The 21,084-nt window shown below is 40.6% G+C and overlaps 1 protein-coding gene across 1 annotated transcript in view; it reads right to left on the bottom strand.

The window, feature by feature from the left end:
• The window catches only part of KCNIP4 (potassium voltage-gated channel interacting protein 4), a 203,014-nt gene that overhangs the window by 69,204 nt on the left and 112,726 nt on the right, over positions 1-21,084 (bottom strand). Inside the window, exon 2 of the mRNA XM_029590312.1 lies at positions 9,981-10,050. Within this exon, the coding sequence (XP_029446172.1) occupies positions 9,981-10,050 (70 nt within the window). The remainder of the gene's footprint in view (positions 1-9,980; positions 10,051-21,084) is intronic.

Here is a 21,084-nt window from a genome sequence, read left to right as displayed (position 1 = left end):
CGGCAGGTGCCCTTTGAAATCCCTCAGAGGGCCGTACCAATCCTGTGCCAGGCCAAGGGTCCACCTCCAGTGCAACAATTTGCTGTTTTAGTATGGTATGTTTGAATAATGTGTACTGTTGTACATTGTTTATGCTGACTTTTCTATACTTTATGATATTTTTATGTTATTCCCCTTCTTTAGCTACTTTTGAAAGGCAACTTTCACATCAAATAAATGCAAATAAATATTCTGTGGATGCAGAATTTGCTACAACTACAGAATATTATGGGTTTTTTTAATAGAATCAATGTTTATCAGGATTTTCTCATAAGAATACAATATTAGCATTAATAATGAATATATAGAAAGGCAATGATTAAGCATGGCTCAAAATCAAAAGATTTCTTTTACAGAATCACTTAGCAGTCTTAGAAACTTCCAGAGTTTAGCTTAGCATAAAGGCACTTATCAGGCAGACCCATTATCTTAAATGGGTAAAAATATTATTGGAGAAGAGATGGCTGAGGGGGGATATTATAGAGGTCTACAAAATCATGAAAGGACTTGAACAGGTGGAGTTGAACAGATAGATGTAAATCTGTTATTTACTCTTTCAGACAATAAAAGGATTAGGGGGCACTTCATGAAGTTAGCAAGTAGCTCATTTAAAACAAATTGGAGAAAATTCTTTTTCACTCGACGTATAATTAATCTCTGGAATTCATTGCCAGAGGATGTGGTTATGGCAGTTAGTGTAACTGGATTTACTATGTTCCTAGAGGAGAAGTCCATAAATTGCTATTAATCAATAAGGAATAGTAGCTTGGAATCTAGTTAATGTTTGGTTTCTTGCCAGGTACGCAAACATTAAAGACACAAGACTTGGATTGGCCACAGTTGGAAACAGGATGCTGGGCTTGACTGACCCTTGGTCTGACCTAGTATAGCATATCTTATAACTGCTGACAAAGAAGTAGAGTGCACATAGAGTCTTATTCTAAAATTGCACCTTTATATTTTTACCTGCACTAATTTACATTTATCCTATGTATCATATAAGAACATAAGAAATTGCCATGCTGGGTCAGACCAAGGGTCCATCAAGCCCAGCATCCTGTTTCCAACAGAGGCCAAAACCAGGCCACAAGAACCTGGCAATTACCCAAACACTAAGAAGAACCCATGCTACTGATGCAATTAATAGCAGTGGCTATTCCCTAAGTATAATTGATTAATAGCCATTAATGGACTTCTCCTCCAAGAACTTATCCAAACCTTTTTTGAACCCAGCTACACTAACTGCACTAACCACATCCTCTGGCAACAAATTCCAGAGCTTAATTGTGCGTTGAGTGAAAAAGAATTTTCTCCGATTAGTCTTAAATGTGTTACTTGCTAACTTCATGGAATGCCCCCTAGTCCTTCTATTATTCGAAAGTGTAAATAACCGAGTCACATCTACTAGTTCAAGACCTCTCATGATCTTAAAGACCTCTATCATATCCCCCCCTCAGCCATCTCTTCTCCAAGCTGAACAGTCCTAACCTCTTCAGCCTTTCCTCATAGCGGAGCTGTTCTATCCCCTTTATCATTTTGGTTGCCCTTCTCTGAACCTTCTCCATCGCAAATGCATCTTTATTTGTGTATAACCTATTGTTGTTGCCCCCCATGCCTCCTGTTGTTGCCCCTCATGCCTCCTGTACTACTTGAATTCGCTGCTGTAAACCTGAATTTTGAAATAACATGCCTTGTTCTCTTTCTGTTGGAAAATCATGAAAGAAATAAATGATGATGATGAGGAATAAGGCCATTAATTTCCTAAAATGAATTAGATGAGGGGAAAATAAAAATTTTAAGTGTATCACTGGTATTAGTAGCAGAAGCATAAAACAGTATTAGAAAATATCTTTATTTATGTAATTATTAAAAAAGTTATAACCCACACGTAAAATTCATTCACTGTGGGTTACAAATTACAAGATACATAAATAGGCAGTTAGGACCAGTTTTCATGAGTCTGGAGGCTAGCCAAGTTGTTTGTAATATTATCAAGGGGTGCCCCAAATGCAGGATACTTAACTTCTCAAATTAACCTTATGGCACAGAGTTTCTACAAGAGTCTTTGTAGAAAAAAATAATTGTACATGAGCTTATATAACTTAAATTATTTCCTTTCCTTCTCTCTTCTCACTCCAGGACATGCTTTCCTGTGGGACCAGTAATGAAAAAGCACAGTAAACAAGCAGTGTATGGGCAGCAAATATTTGAGCAATCTGGTCTTAAAATATGGGATTGACTGATGCCTAAGAAGCATATTCTTTAAGCTTTCCTATTATTTATTTGTTTAGCTACCACTTATCAAATCAGAAGACCCACTCCAAGCAGGGTGCAATACAAAATGAAATACAAAAGCCCAACAGCATAAAACAAAATAGGTATCAAACATAATAATTTAACACAATCATAAAATGCTGTATTACAAAATAAATACAGGCAGTAAAGTATAACAAAGCTTAACACACACTAGAACAAACATTCCAATAATAATAACATAGACCAACCTTAAAATTCATTTATAACAAGCAAGAAAAATTCACAACTAACAATTGTAAAAAATCCAGTCCAAAGAATCAATACTTAATGGACCAAAGCTTACACAGTACCCTCCTATCATAGCATATGACTAGCCTATAACCAATATACAAATTAACTTTAGAAAATGAATTAAAAACTTCTTGAAATAACTGGTTTTAATATATTTGTAAAAGTCAGGTAAGAAAACTAGTTCCATATGTGACCTGGCATTGCCTGTCACTAAGTTTTGTATATAATTATATCCTCTCCACCTTAAGCTAGTCAAATATATTGCCTTCAAAAATGGTTTTATCAGTTAGGCTCCCAGTGAGAACCTTAGGGGTAGATTTTCAAAACAGCGCACAGCTGTTTATGTACACAGGGTTCCTGGTATGTGCACATGGATGTGCTGATTTTATAACATGCGCACGCCGTCATGCACATGTTATAAAATTCGATGGCCACACACATGTGTAGTCAGCATGCGCTGGGAGGCCGAATTTTGCGCAGTGACACAATCGGGCCTCCCCCAGTTCCCTAGTCTGCTCCAATTAAGGAGCGGACTGGAAGAGAACTTCCCTACACCCCCTACCTAACATTCCTTCCCTTTCCCCTCTCCACCCCGACCCCTAATGCCTACCTAGCTACCCTGAAATTTTAATTTTTTTTTACTTACTGCTCCTCGGGAGCCGAAGCAAGTTATGCGTGCCGGCCGGCTGCTGGCACGCGTTTCCCCGGGACAGTGGCTTATGGCTGCTGTCACGGCCGGCCTCCGTCCTGCCCTGTCCCGCCCCCAGCCTGCCCCTTTTTTAGGCACTTGTGCATGTATTTTCACTTACGCGCGTGGCCAGGCCCTTTTCAAAATGCGGCCCGGCCACACACGTAAGTGCCAGTATTTGCGTGCATGGCCATTTTGAAATTTGGCTGTTAATGTGCTACTTGAACAATACTAGCTCAGTTGCTGCTGAAAAAAAAAAACATTTCCAAGTTTCTGTAAAGACTTAAAAGTCAGTCTTTGCTAACCCCACTTTTTCATTCTATCTTAGCTCTTCCTCCTCCAGTTTTTTATCTCTCCTTTTTATATCTAAAGAATGTTTTAATCTCCTCCTTGTACTGCCTGGACAATTTCCTCATCTGTTTGGGCTTTGCTTGTCTAAGTGACATCTTTGCCGCTCTTGGTTTTCATGATATTCAACTTCTTCCTGTTCTCTCTGTATTTCAGTGTCTACTAATTTTGTCTCTAATATAAAATGTTAGTCTTCCCCCTATATCCCTATTCTGTCTTTTCTGAAGAAACTTGGGTCAGTCATATTCCAATCCTGATTTCCATTACACCGACATTTGGTTATTGAAAACATAATATCCAAGTCTGCCTCTGTGATGGCGGTTAACTAGACTTCAATCATTTGCCAATGGGAATCTCCAAGATGATACTCTGCCACCATCACTCTTGATTTCCTTTCTCTCTTCCCATTTTTTTTCAATAATTATATAATCAGTTATTCCACCTCTATGTCTGATTTTTGTCTCCCTGATATTATTCCATAATTGATTTGGAGCTTTTATCACTTCAGAGCTTATTCCATTTATTTCAAAAATGAGGAAAGTAGTTTGTATGCTAAATTTAAATTCTGGTCCAAATAGGATTTGAAGTGAAGGCTGCAGACTGCAGTACCTTTTGTGATTGAATGCAACGCATCGGTTCTGAATAGATCCTTTTCCTACTAGGTGTATTTCTAGTCACTAATACACTTCAAAGTGTCTTGTGCACAATGCTATGTAGTTTATTCCTCTTTTCCATTTTTCTGACTGACCTCTGGACTCTCTGCCTATCTCTGCAACTTATAGAAAACAGAAAGTGCCATATTTACCTCTCTCCACAATTATTTTACAATTTTACATTCCTTCTATAGAATGCCTTGTCAGAATTGCTTATCTTTCCTCCGGCTATCTCAGCCATCTCTTTCAAAGTCTTTGCTATAGATGTCGCCCTTATCTACTTAAATAGCTAATCTGAGCACTCCAAATGATTGCCTCTGTGGAACAAATGTGTTGCAAAATCTTTCTATACTAGCAGGACATGGGACATCCATGGTCTGAGTTCTCCCTTGGCCTGCTTTTAGACTCTCCTTCTCTTTGGATGGCTCTGTTCAGTGACTCTCTACATATTCTTACTTCAGTTCACTGAACAGTCTTAATTCCAGTAATTTTCTTCCTTCATCCAGAAAACTGAATATTGATGGGGCAGCCTCTGAAACTTCCATAAGATTTATCTGAATATTGCAGCCCAACAGACATTGCACTGCACTAGTTTTTCCACATCTTTCAATAGTCAGTTGCCTTAAGAATACCAGAGGTGACAGTAGGGACTGTTCTCCTTAAAAGGAGAATTTGAAAAGAGATATTAGCACAAAAAGAGTCACATATGCATGTATGCAGCCCGTGCGTGAATACCATGTATTTTATAAAGGGTTCACATACGTCCATATGTGCATGCATAAGCTCCTTTCTCTTCAGGAGCTAAACCAAAAGCCACACCTATATCTCTTTCAACCCCTAGTTATTAACAAGGTCTAATAGAGGAGGAGCCTAGAGGAGGAGCTGAAAGTGGTATTCTTTATAGATGATTTGTGGGTGACTGGGAACATCCTGTGGCCAATCCGTAGGAGTGCCAAACATATATTTAAACCTGCTAATTATCTGGCATGAGAATATGTGTTTATTGCCAAATACTAACTGGGTGAGGGGTGTGGGTAACCTGGTGAGAGTTCAGGCTGAAGAATCAGGCGGGTATCAATGACCTAGAGATGGACTGGACAAACTGGTACCCGAATTGGTAAAACTGGTAATATCCTTCACATGCACATGTTTTAAAATTTGCTGACTTGCTTATGTAAAAAGCCAACTACTGCTAAAGAAAACGCACATGTGAAATCTCCATGTGTAAATGTTTAAAATATGGAGCACAAATAGACACGTATAGGAGCTATTTGGATAAGTATCAACTGCTCTGGATAAATAGTGGCTTTGCTGCCACTTAAGCCAGATAAGTCTTAAAAAGTGCAATTTATCTGGCTAATAGCTAGATTTATCAAAATGCAATAATTTTTGCATGAATACTGCCTGCACCCCACAATATTTGTACTTTGCATGATGCAATATGTTGTTATGCATGAGTTGAAGCGTTGATCTCCGTATAATTTAATTTATTGATTTATTCTATTTCTATTTCCTAGTTGGTGTTCTTAACAAATTTAATTTTTTCTAGACACATGTGCCAATATAACTGCTATAGATAAAGACTGATTTACCCCCTGATGCAGAAACACAGTTTTGAAACGCGGACTGTGTCGGAGCTTGGGACTTTCAAATATTAAGATAAGGTTTAACTGCATAAAAAATATAAAAATACAAAAAAATTGGTTGGATAATAAGGTGTGCCATATGATTAATAATAAGGCAATGAAGGTTTATTAACAGTAACACCTATTATGATGGCAATTATTTAATACAGTATATAAGGAAAGTTTCATGATCTATTAGTGTTATGGAATTTTCCACCAGGATCTTGTCTAAACCCTTTTTAAACCCAGTTATTTTAACTGCTTTTATGACATTCTCCAGTAACTAATTCTACAGTTTTATTGTGTGCTGAGTGAAAATGTATTTCCTCCAACTTGTTTTGAATGTGCTATTAACTTCATGGAATGTCCCCTGGTCTTAGTACTATTTGAAAGGATAAAATAACTGTTCCCGGTTTACACGTTCCACCCCATTCAAGATTTTACAGATCTCTCTCAAATCTCCGCTCAGCTGTCTCTTCTTCAGGCTGGCCAAGCCTAATCTGTTTAACCTTTCCTCATAGGAGAACCTTTACATCCCCTTTATTATTTTGGTTTGCCTCCTCTGTACCTTTTCTAGCTCTGCTATCTCCTTTTTGAGATGGATCAACCAGAGCTGAACTCAGTATTCAAGTTGCAGTCACTAAAAAATTAACTTAGAAACAGTTAATTTTTAAAATAAGAAAAACAAGTCTCAGCTCAATTACGGAAAGCAGAATGAGCACAGATATTATTCCAGTTATAAGTAAGTAAACCTCATGTTTCCCTACGGACAGCAGCAAACAGCTTGTATGGTCTTATTCAAGCCTTTTGCCCACTGAATGTGCCTGCAAAGAAAAGCACTGGATAAAATAGGGATATACTTTACTTTGAAATGACAAAGACAATGACAACATTGTCTTTATTGTTTCATATTGTTTTTTTTAAACAAAATGCCAATAAAACCCACAAAAGGTGGGTGTTTTCTATTTTTGTTTTTAGTGTGTACTAATTCAAAACAATGTGCACTAACTCAAATAGTACACACTAATCAAATAGTGCACACTAATTCAAATAAGGCCTGATTTTCAAAAGCATTTACATGCGAAAATCTAGGTTTTACACATGTAAATCCACTTTACTCATGTAAGTGATCTTTTGAAAATTGCTACAATATGTGCCATTGAATTGTCCATAGGATTTACCTGTGTACGTGCACTTTACTCGAGTTAAATGGCTGTTGAAAATTGCTACGATAGTATGTTACATTCACTTGCGTAACTTCTTTGAATATTCACCTGATACTGTGTAGCGACTCCTTGGTCTCCACTATCCATTTTTGACCCTAGCTCAGATTAGGCTAGTATTTCAGAAAGAGAGGGTAGTTTGCAGATAATCTCTGCAGGCACCTCCACAGAAGCTTGTCTGGATTGGTCTGCAGTTTCCCATAAAAGCGGGAAGTATATGTTGAGAAGTGTGGCATTTGGCATTTGGAGTTTTGAGTTGGAGTTGTAAGAGAAGGAGTTTTGTGTGGCTAGTCATCCCTATATTAGGCCCCGTTGGCCTGAGAGAAGGCAGGAGACACTGCTCTAGCCAGTATCCCTCAGGTCTGGAAGGGATTGTCTTTGTGAAAGTGGAAGAGGATTTTTTATGGAATTGCTGTTTGTTTTGTCTAAGAGTCTTGCTTTTTGGGATCCTGCACCTGCCTTGGAAAGGTCAGGAGAAGGTGCTATAATTCCCTGCCACCCATCTAAAGAGGAACAGCAGTAGCTTAACATAGAAGAAGAGAGAAAGTACTTTTGCTGAAAGTTTGTTCTTGCCTCTTTTGCAACCAGTTCTTGCCCACTGAGTAGGAGGAGGGATTTTGGACCTTGTACACTTTTTGGGACTTTCTACCACCAGAAGTCCAGCTTATACCATCAGAGAGAGAGCGAAAGATAAGGACATCCCAGTCCCCTCTAGGAGCCCACTCTATACCACTCAGGAATGCTGGGTCTTTTCCTAGTGCCAGGGCTGGCAGAACCACTAGGTAAACTAGGCCTGGGCCTAGGGTGCTGACCATTAGGGAGTGCGGGCAGGGGTGGTTTTATAATGAGGCAAGGTGAAGCAGTCGCTTCAGGCGGCAGAATTTTGAAGGGGCAAAAAGTGCCCCTTCAAAATTCTGCCCAGCCCCCACATCACCCTGCCTCCTCCCATCACGGCACCCTCCTGACCCCCATAAGACTCATGAAATCCCTGGTGGTCCAGCAGGGGGCTTGGGAGCGATTTTCCGTCGGCTGCCACTAAGCAAAATGGCACCAGTGGCCTTTAGCCCCTACCATGTGATAGGGGCTACTGGTGCCATTGGCTGGCCCCCATCACAAGGTAGGGGCAATGGATGACTGGCACCATTTTGGTTAGTGGCAGCCAATGGCCTGGGAGCGGCAGATCGCTCCCGGGTCCCCCGCTGGACCACCAGGGCTTTTCGTGAGTCTTGGGGGGGGAGTTGGGAGGGTGGAGGGGTTATTTTATTTAAATTTTGGTGAGTGGTGGCATGTAGTCCCTGCCTCAGATGGCACATTGCCTTGAGCTGCCCCTGGGCTTGAGCCATGTGGGACCACTAGCGGCGGTACCAGAGGAGTGGAGATTAGGCAATCTCCACTCTTCTTTGCCGCCACGGCCCCACATAGCTCATGTCCCCTAATGGAGGTGGTGACGTGACTGGGGGAGGGGGAGGGCGCAAGGCTGAAGGTGCCTAGGGTGCCTAATCCCCTTGCACAGGCCCCGCTAGTGCCTGCCACCTAAGTGACTTTGACCCAGCTATTAGATCTGAGAAATGAGGTACCCTTGGACTGTTTATTTTTGTGAGAAGATTGATTGGAAAATTTTCATATGATTTGGACTTAAAGTATATTTGGTTGCAGTAAATTTTTGTTGAAGAAGCCACCAGAGCACCCAGCATTCTCATTAAGAGTCAGAAATGTCCTAAAGTGTGAGTACTGTGAAGAAAGAAAACATAAAGCTATTGAGAGACAGTTTGTGAGTCCCTAGCCTGTAAGCCTAGGACCCTGGAGGTTAAATCCTCCTTCCTATCAGATAGAGCCTTGGCATCCCATGGCCTACAGTGGACTGAGCAGTGCAAGAAAGGAGAAAGATAGAGAGTTGGAAAGAGAAGTTGCCCCAGGGATAACAGTGTACTCCTGCATTCTGGGAGGTCCCCGAAGAGGGGGTTACAAATGTATGCTATTTAAGTTAGAGCATACTATTTCTACATAGTGAGCACTATGTGAGTTAGTGCGCACTAAACTGAATTAGTGCACACTAACAATAACACAAATTTTAAAATAAAAATTATTGTAAACTAAACTAAAAAAATGAAATGAAACAAAATATGAAATGAGAATAAAATTAAACAAAATATTTCGCTATGCACACCCCTAGAATAAAATTTAAAGACCAATTTGATTGGTTGAATCGATCCTCTTCAATGCATAAATATTCTCCAGAAGATCAATTTTATAACAGCCAATGCAGTGCCGAAGTCCACATGTTCTTTGAACACGAAGTTTCAGCACTAATTTTCCAAGCAGACTTTCATGCGTAAATTGGGTTTAAAAATTTGCAAGATTATGCTTACATTAGCACAGCACCGGTGCATACATTTATGCCTACTAGAAAGCAGGTGCAAATATCCACATGAACATTCATGCACATACATTAAAAAATCAAATCCCCCGTCTGCACTTTGCCCTTGGCAGCACCTCCTTGGAGTACGAGTAAAAGTATGTGCACAATTACTTCTGCGCATGTTTTTATGTGTACAACCCCTGGAGTAATTTTCAAAAGCACATTTATGCATGCAAAACATAGTATTACGCACACAAATGCTTATGAAAGTTACCCCTTATATGTACTATGTCAAAATGTAAACATCAGGTCCCTTTTTTTTCCGAATTCTGTGACATATTAAGAATACTTTGGATAACTTATACTAAATATAGTATTGTGCTATACAATTATACAATCATAACAATAAATAATAAGATAAAGTGCTGATGAGCTACAGATTTGCATGGTCTGATTATGCAAACCATACTTATTAAATCTACAGAGAGCTGTACTCACCTCCGTGTGGAAAGAACTGAGAGTAAATCTCTTTGAAGTTCTCTTCATTAACAACCCCATTGGGACATTCCTAAAGAAAGTTGCAGACAAGCAACATGAGTATCTTGTTCATTTATCTGAATTCATGTACATGAGGTAAATATATAGATAAGGATTTTATTAAGGCAAATGTAGATCCTGAAAATTAAGGCCTGGTTCAGACTATGAGCCTCATTTTCTAAAGTATCGCAGGCCTGCGATACTTTAGAAAATCTCGCTAACGGGGGGGGGGGGGGCTGAAGCGGGGGGGGGGGGGCGCGGTCCGGCAGCGATCGCACCTCCGCGATGCGATTGCTGCCGGCATCGCACCCAATAACTACACCATAGAAGGTGTAGTTATTGGGCGCGAAATAGCCAGCGAAAAGGGCCTTACCTTTCCGCTCTGCGCACCGTCCTCGCGGAGTCGGCCCCGGTGACGCCCCCGACTCCTCCTCTTCCGGGGCCGACTCCGCCCCGATTTCAGTAGCGCAGACCTGCGCTACTTTCGCTAGCTATCGCAGGCTTGCGCTAACAGCACAAGCCTGCGATAGCTTTGGAAAATGAGGCCCTATTTTTCTAATACCCATATGAATGAGAGAGTTTCTATAATAATTTTATTTCCATTTATTCTTTCTTCTTTTTCTTCCCTGTATCATTTATGAAATTCCAGAGTTATAACACAACACCTGTTTGATAAAACTCATTCATATGATACAGAACTAATTCAATTATCATCTGTCAATTTCTGTACATAGTCTCAGTGATCAAAACACGTTCATGTTTCTCACAATAAAAAGCAGTTACATTGCCATTTAACAGGTCAATAATAAATGTGCATTTATATCTTTTTCAGTAAGCCGTCTAGGTGACTTTATAAACATAAAATGATAGTTTAGTGACTCGACTCTCAAATTTCACTATTATACAAATCATTGCTGACAAATAAGTAAGGTGTGGGTGGATATAAGCATGTTTCAGAATAGCACTGTATATGTTGAACATGGTTTTCCTAGAGCACAAATTCAAATTTATTGACAATATCCACATCAATCTGATGTTTCTGTTAGACTTCTGTTACTTTTTACATGAAGTGTATTTATAAACTGCAATAAATATAAATTAATATAGATTAATAAGGTATTTTTAATGTTGGTAAGTACTTGAAATAATATAATTAAAATATTTTAAAGCATTAGTCATGATGAAACTACTTAGAAATCTATTGTCAGATGCACTCTAATGCATTATTTATTGATGAGAGTACAAACAGTATGGCCTAGACTTGTATGTCAACTGCCCACATGTGTTAACCTTTGCCCCCCCCCAAAAAAAAAATAAATATTTCTGGCTAAGCCACTGGAGCCACAAGAAGTTATATTTCAGGGATACAGCAGGATGATTCAGATACCAGGTCCATTTTCTATTCTAGTACATGAAAAATAAATTTATTTATTTATCTATTTATTTATTTATTTATTTATAGAATGGTTTATACCGATATTAGTGGGGACATCCTATCAGTTTACATCATAACTAAAGAGTGGAAAATACAATGAACAGGTAGTGGGGAGAGGGCTCACATAGGAACAAGTAAAAGTAAGGATTAGGGAGGAACAACATGATGGGCTGCTCAGAGACGATAGAAAGCTGTGTGTTACTTCTTCTACTATATTAGCCGTGTGTTACTTCTTCTACTATACTTCTTCTACTATTAGCTGTATATTAGCCTTGTGTTCTACTTATTCTACTATTAGGTGTATATTAGCCGTGTGTTACTTCTTCTACTATATTAGCATCATACCCATCTAATACTGTGCTAGCAATTAAACAAGTTGCTGACGTGGAGATTAAACAAGAATATGTTTCTGAAAATGGTGCGGTGTATAGCATAAGTTATATTTGCAAGACTGCAGGATGCAATTATAAATCTATAGACAAATACTGTATACTAACATAGTACGTATGGTGTATTTCTTTGAGAATCCAGTTGCCCAATGATTAATGGTTGGCAGAACATAAACAAACATTATAAGCATTGCCATAATTATTCTCTTTCTGATGTTGTACACTCTTCAAGAACAACTAGGATCAGAGATCCCATTCAGTAGATAGCACATCATTCCAAGCCAATTTTGCCAAAGCAGAAGTGGATCTTGCAGCAGAGGGGGAGACCGTTCTCGATGGATATCAGGGAGACCTGACTTTTCCTGGTACAACAAGCGACAGGTTGGCAATCTACTTGACGAAATAATCACAGAGCTTGGCTTCAATTCTTCCCAAAGTCTCATAGATGGGTTCTATTTTAATTAGTTTTACAAAAGGGAGAATTTAAATACTGTTGTTCTCTAATCATTGTTTTGTTCTGTGCTGTGATATCTTTGTCGAGGTAATTAATATTGCTTCTGAATTCCAGCTCAGAAAAGGAGACTCAAACAATTCAGGAAAAGCCCATGTATATAAGAAGCACACAGATTTAAGAAAGAAAGTGATGGCTACACAGGCATTAAATGGACCAGAGGTTAATGTTTTCATGGAGGGGGTGACACAGTGTCTAGGCCTCCTGTACCTCGAAGAAAAAGAAGTATGAAAACCAATAACCTCTGAATCCCAAACATGACTTGTGCTGCATTTTTTTTCTTTTCTTTATGGACCATGGCACAGCTGTTAGAATGGGAAGATAGCCAATGTATTTAATAGATAGTGTAAGACCTTCAGTATTCGTGTAGTCTAGCTTGGCGAAGCTCCCATTGGCACCAGACTCTAGGTAAAAAATATGAGGTTTTTACTTTTAAAATCTGTTAGATAAATGATACTGCAAACAGTATTTACACATCTAATCAGAAGTTTAAATGTGAAATGCTTATGACATTTATATACTTATGCATTGAAGCTAGAAATATGTAATCAGGAGCTTTTCTGCTAATAAACTAAATGCTTCTAATTCTAATAATATATTTAATTAGAAGAATAATAGTAAAGCAAAACAAAGCACCCAGTTAGCTTGACTAAGCATATATGATGCAAACTATTATATTCATATATCTTAGGTCAATGACTTTTTATAGCTAAATTCTCCTGGCCATGTAACCTTAATTCACATTTGTTAAGAGAATACCTTTTGAATCTTGTAAACCGTTGTGATGGCTTCACCAAATGATGGTATGTAAAACGCAACAAATAAATAAATAAATAAGTAACCTGACTTACATACACTGAATATTGGAAATGATGTGATTTTTAGTAAAAACAAATACATGAGGCCATGTGTCTCTGAGATAATATGACTTGACCTATATTGAAATAAAATCTGTACTTACATTTTTGGACAATGAGTCCATAATCCATGAATTGTCAACAAGTAAAAGAGTATATATGCAATGAAGTGTTAGAGATCAAGGCTGCTATACTATACAGAGTATGATAAGCTCGAGATCCTGGCAACATTAACTTATATATGGTAAGAAACTATCTTTTATGTTTTAATATTTCTGTATCTATGACATAACTTGATCAATTACTTTCCTCATGTAAAATAAAAATCATATTCTTTTTTAAGATTATATCTCTGAATGAATTATTGACATGGCTCTGATCTCATAAAATAATTAACTGAGCCCAATAAAGGGTAGATTTTTTAAAAATATGCATGTGCCTCCATGTACACGTGCCACCCAGTGCGCGCACATGGACGTGCGATTTTATAACATGTGTGCACCGGTGCATGCATGTTATAAACTCTGGGCCGGCGCGTGCAGGTGAGGGGGATTTGCCCTGTTCATACACAGCAACAAGATTGGGCCTTCCCCAGTTCCCTCCCAGTCCACTCCAATTAAGCAGCGGACTGGGAGGGAACTTTCCTACTCCCCTACCTACCCTCCCTCCCTCTTCCCCTTTCTTCTCAGACCCCTTTGAAGTCCCTACCTTTTCTTCTTTTCATTAATTTGGAACTTATGCCAGCTCCTGAGCTAGCCTAAGTTGCGCGCGCTGGCATGCTACTGGCACATGGTCCCCCAGCACAGCAGCCTCCAGCTCCGCCCCGCCTCACCCCCAGACCGCCCCTCCCCACCCCTGGGACTGCCCCTAGTTAGAGGACTGGCTTTTGTGCTCATAACAGGGGTTACGTATGTGGCTGGGCCTCTTCTAAAATTCGTGCAGTGTGCGCAAGGCCCGACCACATGCGTAACCCCCATTTTTCCCGCGCGCAGGGAATTTAAAATTCAGCTATAAATATATCATCTCTGAGCTGTACTGATGTGTTAAACTTATGTGATATGGAGATCTAAGGAAAGAGAAGAACCCTTAAAAGAAATCATTATTAACATTTCTCTTATTTAGTTCTACCTATCAGAGCAGAACTGAGACAATATAAGCCTGTGTATATGCAGGGAGGAATCTATGTATGTTTATGGCAGTCTGTGTGTGAATGCATGTTTGTGTGTGTGTGTGTGTGTGGGGGGGGGAGCCTGTATGTATGTGTGTGAGAGTTAGTGTGTGTGTGTGTGTGTGTGTGTGTGCGTGAGGGAGACTGTATTTGTATATGTGTCTATTTGTGTGTGTGTGTGTGTGTGTGTGTGTGTATGAGTTCTTCTGTGGGAGCAGCTTGTGTGTGTGCACGTTTGTGTGTATGTGGGAGCCTGTATGTATATATGGGGAGCTTATGTGTGCCTATGTGTGTGTATGTGAGTCTATGTGTTTAGCTTGTGTATGGGAGCAACCTCTGTGTGTGTGTGTGTGTGTGTGAGAGAGCCTGTGGGGCGGATTTTAAAACCCCCGCGTGCGTAAATCCAGGAGGATTTACGTGCACAGGGCCCTCGCGCGCCGGCGCGCCTATTTTGCATAGGATGCTGGCGTGCGCAGAGCCCCGGGACGCGCGGAAGTCCCGGGGCTTCCTGAAAGGGGCGTGTTGGGGGTGTCGCCGAATAACGCCGCGTTTAGGGGCGTGGTGCGGCGTTTGGGGGCATGGCGCCGGCCCGGGGGCATTCCAGGGGCATGGCTGTGCCCTCCGGAACAGCCCCCGGGTCGGGTCTTGGCTGCTGGCGCGCGCGGATTTATGTCTGCCTACGGCAGGCGTAAATCCATGGATAAAGGTGGGGGGGGGGGGGGGCGGTTAGGTAGGGGAAGGGAGGGGAAGGTGAGGGGAGGACGAAAGAAAGTTCCCTCCGAGGCCGCTCTGATTTCGGAGTGGTCTCGGAGGAAACAGAGGCAGGCTGCGCGGCTCGGCGCACGCAGGCTGCCCAAAATCGGCAGCCTTGCGCTCGCCGATCCTGGATTTTATAAGATACGCGCGGCTACGCGCGTATCATAAAATCCAGCGTACTTTTGTTGGCGCCTGGTGCGCCAACAAAAGTACGCGATCGCGTTATGTTTTAAAATCTACCCTTGTGTCTATGTGTGAGTTTGTGTGTGTGTGTCTATGTATGGAGGAACCTCTTTGTGTGTATCTGTTTGTCTGCCCAATGTGCCTGTGTGTAGAAGTCAGAAACAGGTTTTTGCAGAAAAAGCATATTGTCTTTGCATAGTGCAACTTCCAATATTCCAAGCACCACCTGGCAGCCACAGGCACAACACTGTTACCAACACAAGCCTTTTATATATCTTCTATAGAAGATACATTATACAAAATGAGCTCCTTCAATCAAATGCAACATATCAAAAAATGAATAAAGACCCATCTAGAGAATTGCCTCATCTAATATTCACAAAAATTTAGCAGTGTGTGCTTATTCTTCATGTAGCAATTCTTGTTCACAGGTTTCATGAAAACTTTCTTATTGAATAGTTGTCAAAACATGAAATACAGAAAAAGAAATATGACTGGATGAACCATATGCATAAGAAAAACCACAAATTGAAAACATTACTGCAGCATACAAAGCCCCATCTTTCTAGGTTGCTTGGTTATTACTGTGGAAGGAGTGGCATTTTTTAAGCAAAACCCCCAACTCCAAATATAGTATAGTCAGTGCTATCACACTACCTATAATAATTCTGCTTCCCCAACTCTCTACAGTCAGCATGGCTCTCTCTGGAGGACTCCAGCTTATAGTCCCCTTATAGTTCAAAACCCATTGGTGGGGATCTTAACTTTTATATAATATTTATTTATTTTTTAACAAAATGAAAAATACCTCACAAACCTGTCAAACAAAACATATCAAAAAATGGGAAAAGGATCACCCTAGAAAAATGTCTTATCTAATATCCACTAGAATTTTATCATTGTATGCGATTCTTCTTGTAGGAATCCTTGTTGACAAGTTTCATGACAACCATCTCATTGAATACTTATAAAAATATGAAATATAGAGAAAAGAAATATATGTCATAGAAGCATAAACAAAAATGCCCAAATTGTAAGCCTTAGTACTACAGTTTGCAAAACCCTCCATCTTTGTACACTGCCTGGTTATTGCTGGGGTGGGAGGAGTGTGGTAGCAATTTTAGCCCAAAGCCTCAACCCCAAATATATTATAAGCAGTGCTACTGGCACTGCCTATCATATATATAAAAGGCTTATGCTGGTCACTCTGTCATGTCTGTCTGTGGCACCAGGTGGCGCCCTGAACAGTGGAAGGTAAACTGTACAAAGACAATATACTCTATCTTGCAAAGCCCTATCTTTCAAGCATCCACTCAAAGCCCTATCTCACTCAAAGCCCTATCCACTCAAAGCCCTATCTTTCAAGCATCCACTCAAACACACTGACACATAGACATATATACACAGATACATACCCAGACACAGGCTCTCACACATAGACACAGATAAACACAGACAAAGGCTTTATCACATACATAGGCACCCTCTCTCATACACATTCAGGCATACACACACACATACACACACACACACACACACACACACACACATACACACACACACACATACACACACACACACAGACATAGGACATTGTCATCAGGCACTGCCAGAACCCTTCTTCAGCTGCCATGGGATGTGGGTTGAGGTCCCACAGTGGCCCTCTCCTTCTTTTGGATGGGAATTGTAGCGGCCATCTTGCAGGCCTCTTTTTATGATTGCATGAGCCTGAGCCCTAAGTAGTTGGGCCCTGGCCCACCCAGGCCCTCCCATGGCTACACCACTGTTGTGGATTGTGAACTGGTTTAAAGACAGGAAACAGAGAGTAGGATTAACTGGTCAGTTCTCTCAATGGTAGGGTGACCATATAGCTCCAAGGGGGACAAACTAATCCAGTCCTGGTTTTACCTCATTGCAGCCATAGAACTGTAGTTCTGATATCTCTATTGATTTCCTTAAGAAAAGCAGAACTATGTCTCATTGCATGCATTGGGGTAAACTAAGAGCTGATTCATTTCTTTTATCCCTTGACAAGTAGCTATTTGATCACTCTACACGCAAAGGTAAATTTGTCAGTGTAGTTTATAGAGAGAGCCCCTATTTGTTTTCTGTTAATTACTTAATAAAACAGTATTTATTGTTTTCACTTTTGTTCGATTTTAAGATTTATAGCTGTTATGGACCAGACAAGCCGAGCAATGCCTCATATATCTTGTTTTTATTTGATAACCTTTTATTTCTGTGCATTCAAGTGGACTAACACAGCAGCCAATTTGCTTCATCCATAGTTCTTATTGTAATCCTGGGGGAAGGGAGAGGACAATGCATCACCTAGAGAGCAGGTCCTTGCTAGAAGATCATTTCCTGCTGCTCCAGGTTGATGCTCTCTGACCAGGAGACCTTCCTCCTCCAAGGCAGCACCAGGGCTGCCATACTGGAATTGGGACCTGGCTACTGTATCCCTGAAGGTGTCATCTATATACCTCTCTGACTGCCTCAGCTCCTCCAGCTCTGCCACTCTAGCATCCAGAGATTGGACTTGTTCTCTGAGATACAGGTGCTCTTTGTACCGGGTGCACACATACAACCTTTCACTGGCAGATTAAAAGAACCATACATGTGACACTCGATTCAAAAGACTGAAAAGACTGGAAGGCCCCCCCTCTTGCTGCTGGTCTGCTGCCTTAATCTTAATTTTGTTCAGTTTCTAGTTTTTATTTATTTATTTAAAAAGTTTTTTATGTACCACTATTTGGATATAACCATCATAATGGTTTACAATATTTGTCAATATCTTATAAATCATAACAACAGTACAAAATTCATAAACATCATGCTTACATTCTTAAGGGTAGATTTTCAAAAAGCGCGCCTTCGCGTACTTTTGTTGGCGCATCAGGCGCCAACAAAAGAAGTAAATCCCCGCGCGCCAGCAGGCCTCTAGCGCGCCGAGATGGGACCTGGGGGCGGTTCTGGAGGGCGCAGCCACGCCCCCAGACCGCCCCGGGCTGAAACCATGCCCCCGGGCCCGCCCCCGAAACGCCGCATCCCGCCCCCAAAACGCTGCGCCGATCTGACACGCCCCCCGACATGCCCCTGACACGCCCCCCTCGAAAAACCCCGGGACTTACGCGAGTCCCGGAGCTTTGCGCGCGCCAGTAGGCCTATGGAACATAGGCGCACCGGCGTGCAAGGCCCTGCTCGCGTAAATCCGGGCGGATTTACGCGAGCAGGGCTCTTAAAATCCGCCCCTTAATGTTTAAGCAAAATTACAATTTAAAAACAAATATAACTCCATCAAATCATTCATATCATGGCCGTCTCAACAAAACTAATGCTGTGATGGTGAATTTCTTGTTGATACTTATGCTGTCATGGTTTCTTCTGTACCAAAAGCTTGCTTATATAACCAGGTTTTAATTTTTTTCTTAAATTAGGTTATTATGGGAGTTGGAATGTGTACAATTAGAGACCTTTTATATGTACTAGTGTGTTCACTATTTATTTGGTAGTGACCTAAAATTGGATGATTAAACTCTTGAAAAGGCCTGGGGCAATCCTGAGTTTAAGTTAAAAGGCTGATCATTATTATTACTTTTTAAATTGAAAGTGTCTCCTACCTATAAATTAAAGGATCAGCTAGGGGTGGGTGGGCAAGAGGTGGGACAGAGAGAAAAACAAACCCACAAACTCATGGCTTTTGCCTGCCTCTGACTAGCTATTTAATGCAAACACATAAACTCCTAGCTTTTGCCTGCTTCTGATTAGCTATTTAATGAAACACACAAACTGCTGGCTTTTACCTGCTTCTGACTAGCTATTTAATACAAACACAAAACCTTCTGGCTTTTGCCTGTTTCTGACTGTACGTCTTTACTGAGGAAAAAGTAAGGCAGAAACCCATACCAGAAATAATATTTAAAGGTGATGATTCAGAGGAATTGAAACATATCACAGTGAATCTAGAAGACATACTAGAGCAAATTGACAAACTAAAGTGTAACATATCACCTAGACCAATTGGTATACATCCCAGAGTACAGAAAGAAATGAAAAATGAAATTGAAGACTTACTATTAGTAATCTGTAAACTAGTATTAAATCTGCTACACACCTGAAGATTGGAAAGTGGCCAATGTAACACCGGTTATTAAAAAGGGTTCCAGGGGTGATCCAGGAAACTATAGACCGGTGAGCCTGCCATCAGTGTCAGGGGAAATGGTTGAAATAATTATAAAGTTAAAATTACTGAACATGTAGATAAACACAGTTTAATGGGACATAGCCAATGTGGATTTAGCCACAGAAAGTCTTGTCTCTCCAATCTGACACATTCTTTTGAAGGTGTGAATAAACATGCGGATAAAGGTGAGCCAGTTGATATAGTGTATCTGGATTTTCAGAAAGCATTTACAATGTACCTCATGAAAGACTCTTGAGGAAATTTAAAATTTATGAGATAAGAGGCAATGTTCTATTGTGAATTGAGAAATGGTTAAAAGTTAGAAAATAGAGGGATAGATTTTATAAATTTGCGCAAGGGCGTACTTTTGTTTGCGCACCAGGCACGAACAAAAGTACGCTGGATTTTATAAGATATGCGCACCTTCCCCTCCCTTCCCCTACCAAACCCACCTCCCCCGCCCTATCTAACCCCCCCCCCTACCTTTGTGGCCAGATTTACGCCTGCTGGTGCCACGCCCCCAGTCCCGCCCCCTGACCCCCGGTCCCGCTCCCCACCCCTTTTACGAAGCCCCGGGGCTGTGCGCGCGCCGGCGGCCTATGCAAAATACGTGCGAGGGCATTTAAAATCCGGCCCAGAGAGTAGAGCTAAATGGCCTATTTTCTCAATGGAGAAAAGTGAATAGTAGAGTGCCCAGGGATCTCTACTGGATCCAATGCTTTTTAATATATTTAATAATGATCTAGAGATGGGAAAAATGAATGAAATGCTCAGATTTGCTGTTGATATAAAATTATTCAAAGTTGTTAAAACACTAAAGGACTGTGAGCAGTTGCAAGAGGATCCTGGGAGATTGGACATTCAAATGGGAGATGACATTTAATGCAGATAAGTGCAAAGTGATGCATGTAGGAAACAGCAAGCATCATTGTGGATAATATGTTGAAATTCTATGCTCAGTGTGTGGCGGTGGCAAAGAAAGCAAATAGAATCCTAGGAATTATTATGAAAGGAATGGAGAATATAACAGATAATATCATAATGCCTCTGTTTTGCTCCATAGTGTGACCACACTCTGAGTATTGTGTATAGTTTTGGTCATCGCATTTCAAAAAAGCTATTGTGGTATTAGAAATGGTACAAAGAAGGACAAGAAAAATGGTAAAGGGGATGGAATGAGTCTTCTATGAGGAAAGGCTAAAGAGGTTAGGGATCTTTGTCTTGGAGAAGAGACAACTGAAGAGAGATATGATAGAAGTCTATAAAATCATGAATGGAGTGGAACAGGTAAAATGCAAATCAGTAGAAGACTAGGGGACATTCAATGAAGTTACTAGGAGATACTTTTATTATATTTTTTTTTTTACTGAATGCATAATTAAACTCTGTAATTCATTGCTGGAGGATGTGGTGAAAGATGTTAGTGTAGCTGGGTTTAAAAAAAGGTTTGGAGAAGCACATATCATGCCAAAGTTGATTCTTTTGGGAAGTTGGGATAGCTCCCTGGTTTCAAGGCAGTATAGGCTGCTGGTGGGATAGCTCCTCTTAGTGGCACGGTTTACTATTACAACTTTCTGGCAATG

Source organism: Rhinatrema bivittatum, chromosome 1 (assembly GCF_901001135.1).
Source record: "Rhinatrema bivittatum chromosome 1, aRhiBiv1.1, whole genome shotgun sequence".
NCBI classification, from domain to species: Eukaryota; Metazoa; Chordata; class Amphibia; order Gymnophiona; family Rhinatrematidae; genus Rhinatrema; species Rhinatrema bivittatum.
This window is presented reverse-complemented; position numbering and strand designations above follow the sequence as displayed.